General features: G+C 45.5%; 2 protein-coding genes, 1 long non-coding RNA gene and 1 pseudogene across 6 annotated transcripts in view; 3 read left to right on the top strand and 1 right to left on the bottom strand.

Moving 5' to 3' along the window:
• Positions 1-15,254, top strand: part of LOC147613768 (uncharacterized) — an 86,969-nt gene that overhangs the window by 63,591 nt on the left and 8,124 nt on the right. The gene's annotated exons all lie outside the window — the stretch shown is intronic.
• Positions 6,510-12,277, top strand: LOC147613773 (uncharacterized). Its single transcript, XM_086781748.1, has one exon. It carries the CDS (start codon positions 8,657-8,659, stop codon positions 10,466-10,468), a length of 1,812 nt encoding a protein of 603 aa, XP_086637874.1. The 5' UTR covers positions 6,510-8,656; the 3' UTR covers positions 10,469-12,277.
• On the bottom strand, positions 12,504-13,512 carry LOC147613774 (uncharacterized; annotated as a pseudogene).
• Positions 13,822-14,817, top strand: LOC147613775 (uncharacterized). The gene is made up of 3 exons (XR_015263270.1): positions 13,822-14,256; positions 14,514-14,586; positions 14,698-14,817. It is a non-coding gene; the product is annotated as an uncharacterized LOC147613775 (long non-coding RNA).

Consider the following 15,254-nt stretch of genomic DNA (forward strand, 5'->3'; position numbering starts at 1 on the left):
GAAGTTAGAATGTAGCTTGAGATAGCGCATGTGCTTGAATGTGATGAGACTACGATCATAACCTCAGGCATACTTTTATTAAAAGTTTGGTATAGACACTCTTAATACGACATTCTGACTAAGAATAGCTTTAACTATCATCTTCGAAGCAATTATGTTAATCAAACTAGCTTTCACACCTCACTGCTCATAACTGCATGCTTTTGTTGTTCACTGTTAAACTTTCTTCTTTTCATGAAAACACTTTACTCGTTTTCATGTTGTCATGCAGATATCAACAACGAGCGGAATTCGCCAACTCCTCCCATTGCACTGGAGCTTCCATGTATGTGGCTTCACCTATTCGTCACACCGACATATTCCGAGGACGGAATCTGCATCAGGAAGGGGAGCATGTTAACCCTTTCGAAGACTTTGACGTGTCGACACCAGCCATTACAAGCATTTTCTCTATTTTGGACGTGTGGACACAATGTGCGAGAATTAAGCAGGAGCTATGTAATGTGTATATTTTACGTGTGCGATCACCGATTGTCTATTAAAGGTGCGCCACGGGATTAGCTGGAGGGGTTAGGGGCCTTAGGTCAGGGATTTGTGCAAAGCTAGGTGGTCTAGGACACCCGAGGACCTAATTAGACAATGGCCGGCCTAGGTGTGAACACCATAAGTGACTATATAGGCCAATTTGTGGGGATTCTCATTCATTCTCTTGCATTCTTGGAATTCTCTTGCATTCTTGGAATTCTCTTGTATTCTTGGAATTCTCTTGTATTCTCTTGAATGGAATGTAAGCTCTTGCCTCCATCTCTCTTCTTCTCTTTTGCCATCTCTATGTATTGCCATGTGTGAGTTTATGCTTGCCTAAGTGATTGAGAGTGAGTGTGAGAGAGAGAGTGAGAAGACGGTGGTGATCGAGTTGCATTGCGGAGGAGGAGGAGTGGAGATCGAGCTCCCACGGGCTCTCCTACGACACCACCGACGAAGGGAATCCCCAATTCGACTAGCAGGAGAGGTGAGTGAGACACTTCGTCTGTGTTTATCAATTTCTTATGGCATATTAGGTCGGGTTGAGATATGTCTCCCCGGGTTGGAGTGTAAGAGTCCCAATCGCGAGGTGAAACCCTTGCTAAGCATCACATACTTGCTGAAGCGATCTACAATGGTGAAGCACATTGTATTCCTGTTAGGGTGAGATGTAGGCAAAGGACCCACGAAATCCATCGAGATGTCCTGGAAAGGACCATCAGGAATGGGCAACGGTTGTAAGAGTCTAGGAATCTTCTGGTGTGAACTTTTGACTCTCTGACAAGTCTGGCATCATTGCACATACTCGTACACATCTCTCCTCATGCGTGGCCAATGGAACTGGCATTAGAGCTTCTCCAAAGTACTGTTGATGCCCCGATGACCCCCAACAAGAGAGTCATGAGCATCGTGCAATGCAACTGCTCTGTATGAAGATGTAAGATAGAGGCGACCTTTGTAAAGTAGCCAACCATCTTGAATGTTGTAGTGGCCGGGCTCACCAGTCAATGCAAGACTGTAAGAGGTACCAAACTCCGCAGAATCAGGATACTCCTCCTTCATGCCGTCCACCTCCACTCCATCAAGCTCAATGACTGTGATGGGCTGAACTGTCTGCGATGTGCCGGATTTTCGGCTGAGAGCATCTGCTACATTTGCCTGGAAGATACTCGATCATGCCGCCAAACTGCTGGAACACTTGACTCCAATGAGCCTATCTGTCGCTCCAATTGGCGCTTGGCATGGTCTGCAACCATTTCAGTGCTGCCTGGTGACCGGTCTTGACCACTCTTGCACCCTTTTAGAAGATCTATCAAAGGAGCGGAAACATTAGAAAAATTCTCCATGTGTCTACTATAGGCCTGGCAAAGGCCCACAAACGATCTAATCTGCTGAGCTGTTTGTGGGATCTCCCACAAACAGCTCCCACTCTTGGATGGCTTGAATCTTTGCTGGATCCAATCGAATGCCATCTCCACTGATGATGAACCCGAGATAAGCAATCTCCTGCACTCCAAACTCGCTCTTCTTTGCATTGGCGTAGAATTGGTTGGCCTCAAATGTCTTCAAGACCTTCTCCACATCCAACAAGTGCTGCTCATAAGTCGAAGAGAAGACGAGGATGTCATCGAGGAAGATGAAAACACACTTGCCGATGAGAGGGGCAAATGAGCGATGCATCGTCTTGTTAAAGGTTCCTGGAGCTCTTGTGAGTCCGAATGGGATGACCACGAACTCAAAATGTCCACGTTCAGTCCGGAATGCTGTCTTCGGGATGTCTGCGTCGAAGATCCGAACCTGGTGGTATCCACTCTTCAAATCTATCTTTGTGAAAAACTTAGCTCCATCTAATCTCTCCAAGATATACTCTATGCGAGGCATTGGAAACTCGTTCTTGATGGTGAGCTTGTTCAAGGCTCGATAATCCACACAAAGACGTGCGGTCTTGTCCTTCTTCATGACGAACAGGACTGGGGCTGCAAATGGTGAAGATGATGGTCGGATAAATCCGGCGCTGAGAAGGTCTGCTAATTGAGCCTCGAGTTCTCCTTCCAAAGCTTTGGACAACCGATAAGGGAACTGGCTAGGTGGTGATGCACCAGGAACCAACTCAATGTGATGGTCCTCCGGTCTGGAAGGTGGAAGCTGTGGAGGTAAGCCGTCGCGCAACATGAGATGCTTGTACTTGGTGACGAGGGCCTCCATCCCTAGTTCCATTCCTGGCGCCACTGCTGAATCCGAAGTGGATCCAACAGAAGAAACTGTCTACTCTGTGGACTGCTGCGAGTGGACACGAACATACAATAATGCACAATCTGCACCCTTCCGGAGTACCCTGCGGGCTTGTAGATGGGAGATCAAAGGAATCCTTGGCAGGCGTCGGTCACACACAATCGTGATCGGTGAAGCAACTCCTTCTGTGATGAGTAACATTGCCTCCTTGGTAAAGATAACTGGTGTGTGAGACTCCATCCATGGATTTCCCAAGAGCATATCACAGCCGGTGAGAGGGGCAACCAAGAAGACCCGCTCGAATGAGGCTTGCTGGATGGAAAATTGCACCTCCTCTGCTTTCTGAGTGATCTACAGTCGAATGCCGGGGGTGAAACCATGAACATCCATGTCCACTGGGCTGAATGTGCACTGCAAAATGCGAGCCAATGCTGGAGAAATCTAATCCTCCGTACTCCCAGTGTCAAACAACACCGAAAACTGGCGGCCCTGGGAAGTGCCACAGGCGCGAAGCAAACCGCGAGATCGCAGAGCGCCCTTCTGCTTATCTTCCATCAACACGCGTGGAGCGTGAAGAGTGGGGACATGATGAATGACTGCATTTGTTGTTGGAGCGGGGGCTGGAACTGCTGGAGTAGCCGCTGTGACTCTGGATGTAGAAGGGGTAGCTGCAGTCGTGGCAGCTTTGCCTTTCCACTTCATACAATCCTATTTCCTATGCCCTTTGGTGTGGCAATAGAAACATCTCTGCTCTCCCATGTATGCTTTCCGCTCCTCCTCAAAGAGAAACCCTCCGAGTACGCCCGCTTTCTACTTCTCATCGGGCGTCTGCTTGACTTTCGTCTTCTTACCCTTATCTGCTTGGGCCTTGTCTGCCTGGCTCTTGTTGCCTCCTCGTGAGTTGGCAGAACCTGTCGCCTGCCTTGGCTTTCCGCCGTTGAGCTCAAGCTCCTTGTATTGTGCCAATGCCAACACTTCCTCATGTTTTGGGGTTGAGGTTGCGAATGGAATACTTGATGGAACTATCCAGTCCGCGTGTGAAAGCACGAAGCTTCTCCTTCTCGGAAGTCCCGATCAACTGTGCTAATGTGAGAAGTTTGCTGGAATAAGTCACCACTGGCCTGCCTGACTACGTCCAAGCAGCGAACTCATCCTCCAATGTGGTAAGAAACTGGGGAGGTAAGAATCTCTGCTTGAAATCTGAGACGAAGGTGTCCCAGTCAAAGTGCGACATAGGGATCTGTGTGTAAGTCGGACCAATGCTGCCACCATGTAACCGCCTTGCCTGTGAGATGAGGGGCTGCCAAGTGAACCTTATCTTGCCGGTCCCTGATTTTGGCCAACGGGAAGTGGGTCACAAACTGGTGGATGAACTGCGTGACTACGCTATGGTCGCATTTGCCATCACATTTGACAAAATTAGGCGCACTGCGAACCAAAGGCTACTGGTTTGTGCTAGAAGAAGCACTTGCTGCTGGGCGAAGCAATTCTTGGAACTCTTTTGTGCGAAGCTTGCGCTCCTCACGCTGCGATCTCGCAAATTGTTGCAAAAGCATCTGCAGGCCGTCCCGGTCTAGATTAGAGGCATTGTCGGTCTCCTCTCGTCGACGGAAGCCTCATCCGTGGCTTTGTCCCGATTCTCCCTCTTCTTCATTGATGCGAGAAAGCTTGCTTGGTGGACGGGCTGAAGATTCTGCTCCCCCACTGGTGTGGATGCACGCAAGGCCTCGACTTGGTCCTGCACCAGAACAATTGAAGTGGATAGAGTATCCACCTGAGCAGTAAGCAACTCTATCTTGTCCGACATGTCGGCGATGCTCGAGATCAAAAGGTCTCGAATATCCTCCAATGTAGTCATGGTGACTTGCTTTGCGTGCTGCTTACTGGAGAAGACTGTTGTTGGTGAAAAAAAATCACCCTAGTTCTTGCTTAAGTTAGTGACAAAATCACTCTGCTGCTTGTTGATTGAAGGCTTGAGTTAGTGAGAAATCACTTTGCTCTGATACCAATGTAACATGCACCAACCCTTGATGAATGACTCGGTCGGCACACACCCACTTGTGCGGAACTTGAGGAAACTGAACACAGAAAACACCACTGCAGATAGTGCTTACGTGCGTGCGTGTGTACTCACTTCAAAGCAATGATGCGGGATGAGAGAAATCAGACTGGGATGGGGAACGGATACCAAAAGGTATCCTTTATGTTTACCAGCTGTTTTTACACTGTTCGGGCAGTAAATACCCGGCTGCGAACTTTTTTTGATGATATCTCTTCAACGAAAAGTCCAAATGACGTTCCGTCTGCGCTGCTGTACTGTTGGAGATGTCTGCTACGCAAGAAAATAGGTTCCGTGATTTGCGCCGCGAATCCTGCTGCGATTTCCGGGCTGTACGGACTGCTGGTCTGCTTGTTAGAAGGTGTTGGAAACGCTAGAAGGCTTTTCCTCTTGCTTGATGCATGAAAAATAAGGAGGAAGAAGGCTCTTTAAATACCCCTCTAGGATTTTAGCCGACTCACATTTGTTTGTCCTCCACTTTAATCAAATGATTTTAGTTGTTTTAAAACCATTCAATTTTGACTGAAATTTACCCAAACTGGTCCCTCCGCTACTCCGCCCGTCCGACCTCAGAATTGAGATCTGAAACTTGCGTCTAGCTCGTCCAGTTCCATAGCTCACCCGGAGACTCTCCGTAGCGGCATACGACAACTGCGGGATTTTGCTAAAAATGCAAGCGGGCAACTGCAGGTATTGCGGGTAACTGCTGATAACTATTGTACATGCGGTGTCACCGTGCTCCACTAGGTGGTGCACGTGACATATGGGGCCAGTATGCAGCATCATTATATATTGTACCTGGACAGCCACCATTACCAGACCCCCCAGAACCATGCCCAGATACGAGTACCTTCTTTACCATTGAGATGGTGAAGAAGGCCATTGACAGGATGAAGACAAGGAGAGCATATATATGATCATGAGGATTTGGTAGCAGAGCACTTGATACATGCTAGAGATTTGTTGTCAGAGGTTCTTGCACGGTTGTTTAACCGCGTTGTGTGAGGGATTACCTGAGTCTTGGAGATTATCTACTATTGTACCTATCTTCAAGGCAGGGGATCCTACGATGCCAGAGAATTATCGTACCATTATGGTAGGACACACGTTGACACGGTTGTATGCATCCATTCTTGAGCAGCGACTGAGTAGATGGGCAGAGAGTGAGGGCATACGAGCAGCAAGACAGGCTGGTTTTAGGAGAGGTTTCTCCACTCTGGACCGTATTTTTACACTCAGAGCTATTATTGAGGAGGGTAGGGCACATGGGAGGCGGATGTATTGTAGCTTTGTGGATTTTCGCAAAGCATTTGACACGGTGCCAAGAGCCAGATTGATGCGCACGCTACAGGAGTTGAGGGTACCTACAGAGATCATATGGGGGATCATGGCTTTATACGGCTCAGTGATTGACTGGCCATATACGCACCCCAGAGGGGGTTTCTGACGTTGTTTAGTCTACCATTGGAGTGAAACAGAGATGTCCATTGTCTCCTACACTATTTGGTATGTATGTAGATGAGGTTTCTGACTACATTGACAAAGAGGGTGATAGAGGGGCTCGGCTAGCAGGGATATGGATTCCACTGTTGTTAAATGCTGATGATATTGTGTTGATATCAGAGTCACCAGAGGGTATGCAGAAGCAGCTAGATGCATTACACAGTTTCGCGGAGGATAGTGGATTATCTGTGAACTTGGGAAAAACCAAGGTTATGGTGTTTAACACCACACCGCAGTGGATGAGGAGATTAGCGCCTATATTCACATATGGTCACGACATTCTGGAGTACACTCATGCATACACATCTTGGGGTGGTCTTCACGGGACCGAGGTTTACTTTGAGAAGAGCAGCAGAGACTAGATTGTCTAGAGCCTATGCGGCATTGGGAGGGATGGAGAGGATGTGTTCGCAAGTTCAGTTCCAGGAACCTCGAACAAAGCTTTGGCTCTTAGATACCTTGGTCGCTTCAGCTATGCTTTATGGGGTTCAGGTTTGGGGGCTGTCTGTGGATCAAGACAGTTGGAGGAGTATGGAGAGGCCCTTGGTTACTATGATCTCGATGATCAGAGCCAAGGCCTCGATACCCCAAGCGATTATCCGAGCGGAGCTAGCTGCTCCTCCTTTAGATATCGAGGCTCTTACCAGATCAGTGTCATTTATGCACAGTCTATGGGATACACATAGAGACAGATATGCTAGATTGGCCCTTGAGTCCTCCAAATAGTTAGCGATACAGGGAGACACATCATGTTGGTATGCACAGATGACATCATGGTTTCAGAGACATGGTTTCAGCATGGATAGATTGCCTCCTTTCCAGTATTCCCTCGATGCACCCTCACTGCCTATCACACGGATGGAGATCACTAGACTCATTCGCCAGGATCTCATACAGTTAGACACCAAGAGGACATGACAGGAGTTGGGCACGAAGATGTCTTTCTATAGAGAGCATCTTCTCCAACTCACAGGAGATGGTTTTGTGATACGCCCGATCTACATGGACACACATTTATCACATGGACTACGATGCGCTATTGGTCAGATACACACATCATCACACCAGCTCGAGATCGAGACGGGCAGATACAGAGGGATACCCGCCGCAGATAACAGGATATGCAGATTATGCCACACAGAGCCAGAGACAGAGTTGCACTACATTTGCCGTTGCACAGTATATTATGAGATACGAGGACGCTTCCATTGCTTATTTTAGGGAGGGTTTTGGGCCCCTAGATAGAGTTATGAGATATCAGGATCAGAGATGGCTAGGTTTGTTTTTACTTGAGCTACACCGGCATAGAGACAGTTTACTGAGGAGACATGGAGTCGCAGAGACGGATTACAGAGTTCTTTGGATCAATGGGTCTAGAGGTCCAGCCACTAGAGCAGAGTTTTGTCCCCACTCGCACCAGAGGTACTCTCATTGACGGGGCGATTGAGCTCAGGAGATCGCGACATCCACGACCGAGGCGGAGGACCACACTCCACCGTCGGAGACTCCAGCAGAGGATTAGAGGCATCCTAGCACGGCACCCAGAGTGTCACTGAGCTATTTAGAGTATTCAAAGTTTGTTTCACATTTCACATTTATTTTTAGTACCCTTTGTTTGTACTCAGACACTACATCAGATTCACCAGTTTGTATCAGTTGGTCTCATAGATCATTCTGGCCTTTTGAAGACGTTAATATATCATTTCATTTCTCTCTCCATCCTTCATCCTACATTGGTTAGAAGGTTTGCATTGTATACATATTGTATTTCCATTCATACGAAGTAAATACCACTTTAGTAATAGAGTGGGGGGCCCATAGAGGTGGGGACTCTTTTACACGGAGTTGTCTCTCTCTCTCTTTCATCGTCTCTCACTCACATAAACCTTCATCATCGCATCTCTCCTTCTTCAGTCTATAAGAGAAGAAGGAACATTAACACATATACATAAGGGTTGTGATTTTGTGCGAAGCATAGATTCTTGGAGCATCCCCCATTCCGTTGCACCTCACATTGGTATTAGAGGTTAGCTTGCTTCGGTTTCGCAAGTCCATAACCTTCAAAAAAAAAATTATCTTGTTGTTGTGGGTATCACTGAATATTAGTCCTTGGGTCTCTCTCTCTCTCTCTCTCTCTCTCTCTCTCTCTCTCTCTGTCATTTCAGTTCTTTGTACTTTGTACTTTTCGTACTCAGACATTGTATCAGATTCACCAGTTGTAACCTTTTGGTCTCATAGGTCATTTTGGCCTTTTGAAGACGTTAATATAACATTTCATTTCATTTCATTTTCATTTCTCTCTCTCTCTCTCTCTCTCTCATACGCAGATTACAGGACATGGGCGTGCCCACAGAGCTGATCTGGGGGATCTTGGCTTTATACAGGACAGTTGTGGGGCGAGTACGCACTACTCAAGGCATGTCTGATATGGTTCACTCCATTATTGGGGTGAAGCAAGGATGTCCCCTATCTCCGACTCTTTTTGGGATGTATGTAGATGAGTTTTCAGACTATGTAGAGCGAGAGGGTGACAGAGGTGCTCAGCTAGCAGGGACATGGATTCCGTTGTTGCTATATGCTGATGATATTGTGCTGATTTCAGATTTTCCAGAGGGGATGCAACGTCATTTGGATGCATTGCAGTTATTTGCACATGACAGTGGATTGTCTGTGAACATTGGTAAGACCAAGGTAATGGTGTTTAACACCACAGCACAGTGGGTTAGGAGGTCCGCCCCCACTTTCACATATGGTCAAGAGACTGTGGAGTATACAGATGCATATACTTATCTTGGGGTGGTTTTTAGTGGCCCAGTATTCTCCTTGAGGAGAGCAGCAGAGACGAGAGTGACCAGAGCTTATGCAACATTGGGGAGGCTTGAGAGGATGTGTTCGCAGGTCCAGTTCCAGGAACCTCGAACAAAGCTATGGCTCTTTGACACTTTGGTCACTTCGGCCATGCTATACGGAGTAGAGATATGGGGCCCCTCAGTATATCATCACAGCAGAGCTGGCAGTACTGATGGATGGAGATGTATAGAGAGGCCTTTGGTTTCCATGATTTCTCGCATGATTAGGGCCAAGGCCTCAGTACCACATGACATTGTTAGGGCGGAGCTCGCTGCCCCTCCGTTGGTAGTAGAGGCGCTCACTCGATCCGTTTCTTTTATGCATAGCATCTGGACTCTCCCTAGAGACAGATATACTCGATTAGCCCTAGAGTCTTCACGACAGTTGACATCACAGGGAGATAGATCATGTTGGTATGCACAGATGACATCTTGGTTTCAGCTACATGGCTTCAATATGGATAGATTACCCCCATTTCAGTACTCTCTAGATGCTCCCTCCATCTCTCTCACTAGGGCAGAGATTACTAGGCTCATCAGGCAAGATCTGATTCAGTTGGATATCAGGAGGACATGGATACAGCCTACACATGAGTTGGGTACGAAGATGGCTTTCTATAGAGAGCATCTTCTCCAGCTTACAGAGGATGGATTTGTGATCAAACCAGGATATATGGATACTCATTTATCTCATGGGATTCGATGTGCTATTGGTCAGATACGCACATCCTCACACCAGCTAGAGATCGAGACAGGCAGATTTAGAGGAGTATCAGCTGAGTTCAGGACCTGTCAGTTGTGTCAGATGGAGCCTGAGACAGAGTTACACTACATATGTCATTGCCCAGTGTACTATGAGATACGAGGCCGCTTTCACTGTCTATTCAGAGAGGGCTTTGGACCACTTTGTAGGGTCATGAGATACCAGGATCAGAGATGCCTCGGCCTATACTTATTGGAGATACGCAGACACAGAGAGGACCTCCTGAGGAGGGGCCCAGAGAGGGAGATACAGATACAGCGTCTGATTACAGATTTCTTTCAGTCATCACAGACTAGGGAATCTGACCAGCAGCCCCCTCAGCATAGCGGCACCACAGGCACATTACTTGATCGGGCGATAGAGTTGGGGCGGTCCCGTCGCCCCCAGATGAGGGGGCCCTCTCGACATCGGCGCAGATTGCGGCAGAAGATCCACACCATACTAGCGCGACATAGGAGCCGGCCCGCCAGAGTGCTCACTATGGAGGACATTGATACTATACGTCATCGTCCGATGAGAGATATCTTTGGATACTGATGTACTTGTACATGTATATGATGCCTCTATTGTCTTTGGATACTGATGTATATGTATATGATGCCTCTGCTGTGAGAGAGCCCCCAATGTATCAGCCCACCCATTGTATCAGCTCTCACCCCATCCCCACCTCCTATTCTCATTTTTCGTTTTCAGTTCTTTGTACTTTTCGTACTCAGACATTGTATCAGATTCACCAGTTGTAACCTTTTGGTCTCATAGGTCATTTTGGCCTTTTGAAGAGGTTAATATAACATTTCATTTTCATTTCATCTCTCTCTCTCTCTCTCGGAGATGTAAGATCTGCCATTGGGGCAGAACCATGTGCCTCGAGCATAGGAACACAAACCTGGTATATGTAAGGTTGTCACTGTGGTACGCCTATGGAGGGTAGTTCTTCCCTAGGAGGAATGGAGAGACATTTTGACACAGGGAAATGACACCATTGGTTGATCGTCTTCAACATCTTTGACCGCAGTGAGTGCATGTGGACACTAGATATTAATCTTGTGTATCAAGAACTACTAGCCTCGTCCACCGATATTGATGGAGCATTCCCATATCCATCGGCAAACATCTACATTGGGTTTCACATCTCCATATCCATCGACATCCACATTCTCATAGGCATTCTCATGCCATCATCTTCATGCTAGCTCATGTTGTGTTTCTTGCAGATAATAGCATTACACATTCGGCGTGTAGTTCTTTACCGTCATCATGGCATGGCACATTCTTCTCCTCATACCACTCATACCACTTTTGCATCTCTTTGCTATTCATCATGCAATAATTATTGACTTTTGATCTCATGGCCTCATCAAACACAACTTTGTAACTCCATTTCCTTGTGGAACCTCACCCACAACCCGATCATCATCCTTTGTACTCCACAAGTGAGGCATGTTTATGTGCAAGGTACCCTGAAATAAACACACATGACTCTTGCACTAACCACCCCTCTGCCATTGATCCTTCTGGTCATGCTTTTTGTCTCACAAATCCCTTCAAAGTCTTCATAAACCTTTCTAAAAAGAACATCCAATGAGCATGCACTGCTCCTGCAAGTTGAACCGCATCAACTAGGTGCACTAGCAAGTTTACTATTTAAGATACTCGTTGGAAAGTGCTCCTCTATTAGACACACAATTGGAATGGCATCTTCTCTAGTACGCACAATGGTTTGTGGGTCAATTTCCTTGAGGGAGACCCACCTCACCAATTCCCCTAGCTTGTAGATGCATAAGTGCACTTCCTCATTCAAGCATCCATTTATTGCAGCCAACAAAACAAACTACAAAAAGAACTATAATTACAAAATGCTCATAGAACTTACTTAACAATAATATACTACAAAATTTGTAGGAACAATAATATACTATAAAATTTACTTAACATACCTAGAGCATTTTATGCCATTCATGAGTCTTCAAACCCGAGAGGTCATCGTCCAATGTAAAACATCCCTTGAGGGAGCACATTGTGCCCATTGGTGTACGCAACCCCTCTATTATCCGCTTAACTACTTCCTCCTCCACTTTGCTTATCACCCAAGGTGCGGGTGGTAGAACTCCATCGTTATTATCCCATAGATGCTCCTTTATGTGTATAACCTCTAAGTCCCTACATTGTCCATGAGTGTTGCACCTGCCGATTATGTGCTCCCATATCAAACACGCCACATTTTTGAATATGCGCATTGGGTTAAGAAGATTATTGATTAGCAAATGGTGCCAATAGGGCAAAGTATGAAAGAAATTGAGACCTTTCATTCCAAGGATTTTCTTCTTTTTGTTGGGTTCACATGGCTCCCACTGATCATACCAATCTTTAGCCTTCCTCATTGTAGGTTTTGGTTCCACCACATTACGACATTGCAGATTATCTTCATCAAAGTACTTTTGGTGACCCTCACACACAACTTTGTGAAGATTTTTAGAGCTTCTACTTTTAAGATTCATTCCACATGGTGGACATGCATGGTGACCATTGACAAATAGGCCGAAAATATCTCCATACCCTAGATAATCATGCATTTTCCACATCATAATTGCCTTCAAATTGAAATTTTTATGTCACCCAACCCTTGATTTGTCGTCCACATCAATACCATGCCACATGATCTGCAACTCCTCTATAAGAGGGGCAAGATATACTTGAATATTTGTTGGCTTTATTTTTCTAGGGAAAATAAAGGATAGAATCATGTGCCCCTTCTTTATGCACAACCATGGTGGGATATTATAGTTCACTAAAACCACTAGCCAAGTAGACCACTTTGTTGATTTCATTCCATATGGATTAACACCATCAATTTCCAAGGCCCAAGCATATATTTTTAGGCTCTTGTGAGAGCTCTGGCCATTATTTGTCTATGTGTTTCCAAGCCTCACAGTCAGAAGGAACCGTAATCTTGCCATCCTTTCAATGTCCCTTCACATGCCATGACATTAGTGAAGCAATAGATTTGCATTAAAACATATGCCTTAGCCTTAGGATGAGTGGAAAATATCATAACACCTTACATGGCACATCTCTTCCTTGAAGATCCTGTCTGTAGAGCGGTTGACTCCAAATTTGGGACATGTTTGTATATTTGACAAGCCCCCCCAATATAGGACACAATCATTTGGACATGCATGTATGGCCATGTAATCCAATCCCACATATGCTAAAGTCCTCTTTGCTTCTCCTGGAGAGTTGGGCATACAATTTTCCTCTAGCAATAACATTTGCATTTCTTTAAATAATGCGGACACACTTACATCCGACCATCCAAAGGTAGCCTGCAAATTTAACACAGACAATAAGGCCCTCAATTTTGAAACCCTCCATCCTACATACAATGGTTCTTTGCATGTCTTCCTTATGAACTCTCCCTTTGCATCATGTGCTCTACTTTCCCTTGGAGTACAGTCTCAACCAAGGCCTCTATCATCTCATCCAAATTTGTATCATCTTCTATCTCACATGCAACATTGTCTTTAGATGGTATCATAACACACTCCACTTGTGCTTGCTTCTCCCCATATGCTCCAATACATGCCAGGTTTGAGTCCTCTCATGATGAAGATAGATACATGTGGGATTATATCAAGGTCTCTTGCATGTTGTTACATATCATTGTCACATGCATGCCATTAAAAATAATCACATGGGCTAAAAAAAACAATGGGAAATGGGTGTTACCATGTCATCTTGCGGAGGATTTAGAACTATGTCCCTATTAAACTCTCCATGTTTTTGTACATGTTGTAGTGAGATCCTACGCCACCACTTTTGATATTTGCACAACTTAAATGGACATAACACCCATTTCTCCTCCCACTCATGTGTTCCCTTTGGTGGTTGATAGGTGGGTCTCTTGTTTCACCATGCACCTTCCCTGCAGTTTTTAAAAAGTTTTTTGGTTGGAAATACTGCTGAAAATCTCAACGTTTAATGTAAGCGTTGGAAATTCCAGCTTTGGCTAATGCTGATATTTGTAGCTCTGACTAATGCTAGAAAATCCAGCACTGGTTAACGTTGAAAATTTTAGCATTTTTTGTGTAACCACTGAAATTTTGAGCAATTTTGACTTTTTTTTAAAAGTAAAAGTGCTGAAAATAACAGCGCTGGCAAAATAAAACTTTTCCCAGGGCCATCGTTTCACTCCATATTTTAAAATAATGAAAATACAGAGCTATGCCCTTGCTGTAGATTGATGCCACCCCTTTCCTTTGAGCTCCCATACCTTCACCCCATCTCCATCTAACCCGCAAGGGCAAGTTTAGGGCACATTGAAGAAGGTATGATGCCTCCCTCTCTTGCCTCTCTCTTGATTTTTGTTTCCCCCCCGTATTCAAGAAGGTATGCTTTTCTCTTCTCTCTCAATATTAGGTGTTGAATCCAACTCTCCCTTACTCTCAAACCCTATGTTTTTTGTGTCACACATTGAAGCTTATGTACCCTTATCTCAATGTGCATGCATGTTCTCTCTCTCTCTCTCTCTCTCTCTCTCTCTCAACAATGTCATCTTCTCTCAATGTTCTTGTGTTTATTGTAGAGCACTTACAGTTCGTGACTCCGGAGTAGCCATCTTCTCTAGCAACCCTTTGCATACAACACCGCTGCTTTGGGTATGTTTCTATCTCTATTCTACACACTTACACACTATTTCTCTCACTTCTATTCACTCTAAGAATACATTGGTTTATTGTTAAATAACCTATTTTTAAATATTTTTATAGCTATGGCAACATACAAAGTGGGTGATGTAGTGGACCTATTCAAAGGGGCAACCGTAGTTGCAAAGAGGACCATCATGCATATGGGCTCAGATGCGATATTGCACGGCAACTCACTCCCTCATGCACACTTTGGACTGTCCATCAATGTGGTATACATGCCGAATGTGGAGATTCTGTTTCCACCTCCTCACGAGCCGGATGTATTGAAATTGGGACAGACACAAGGCTATGCCATTGCATGGCCAAGTTTTGCTTGTGCGATATGTATGTCCTCTTAATAATTTGTCCATTTGTCTTATGTTTTTTTGCATATGGAGAGCATATTTTCTCTATGCATGTACCCAATGTGCTACCATAGCAAGCATGCGGATCATACATATGGTCCACGTGCGCAATGCTAGTGCATGGGGTACATTTGGAGAGCGTATTTGCTCTCCAAATGTACCCAATGCACTAACATAGTGCATGCGGACCATATGTATGTTCTGCATGCGCTATGGTAATGCATTGGGTACATTTGGAGAGCACATTTGCTCTTCAAATGTACCCAATGTGCT

Source organism: Cibotium barometz, chromosome 43 (assembly GCF_041138505.1).
Source record: "Cibotium barometz isolate CiBa-2024 chromosome 43, ASM4113850v1, whole genome shotgun sequence".
NCBI classification, from domain to species: Eukaryota; Viridiplantae; Streptophyta; class Polypodiopsida; order Cyatheales; family Cibotiaceae; genus Cibotium; species Cibotium barometz.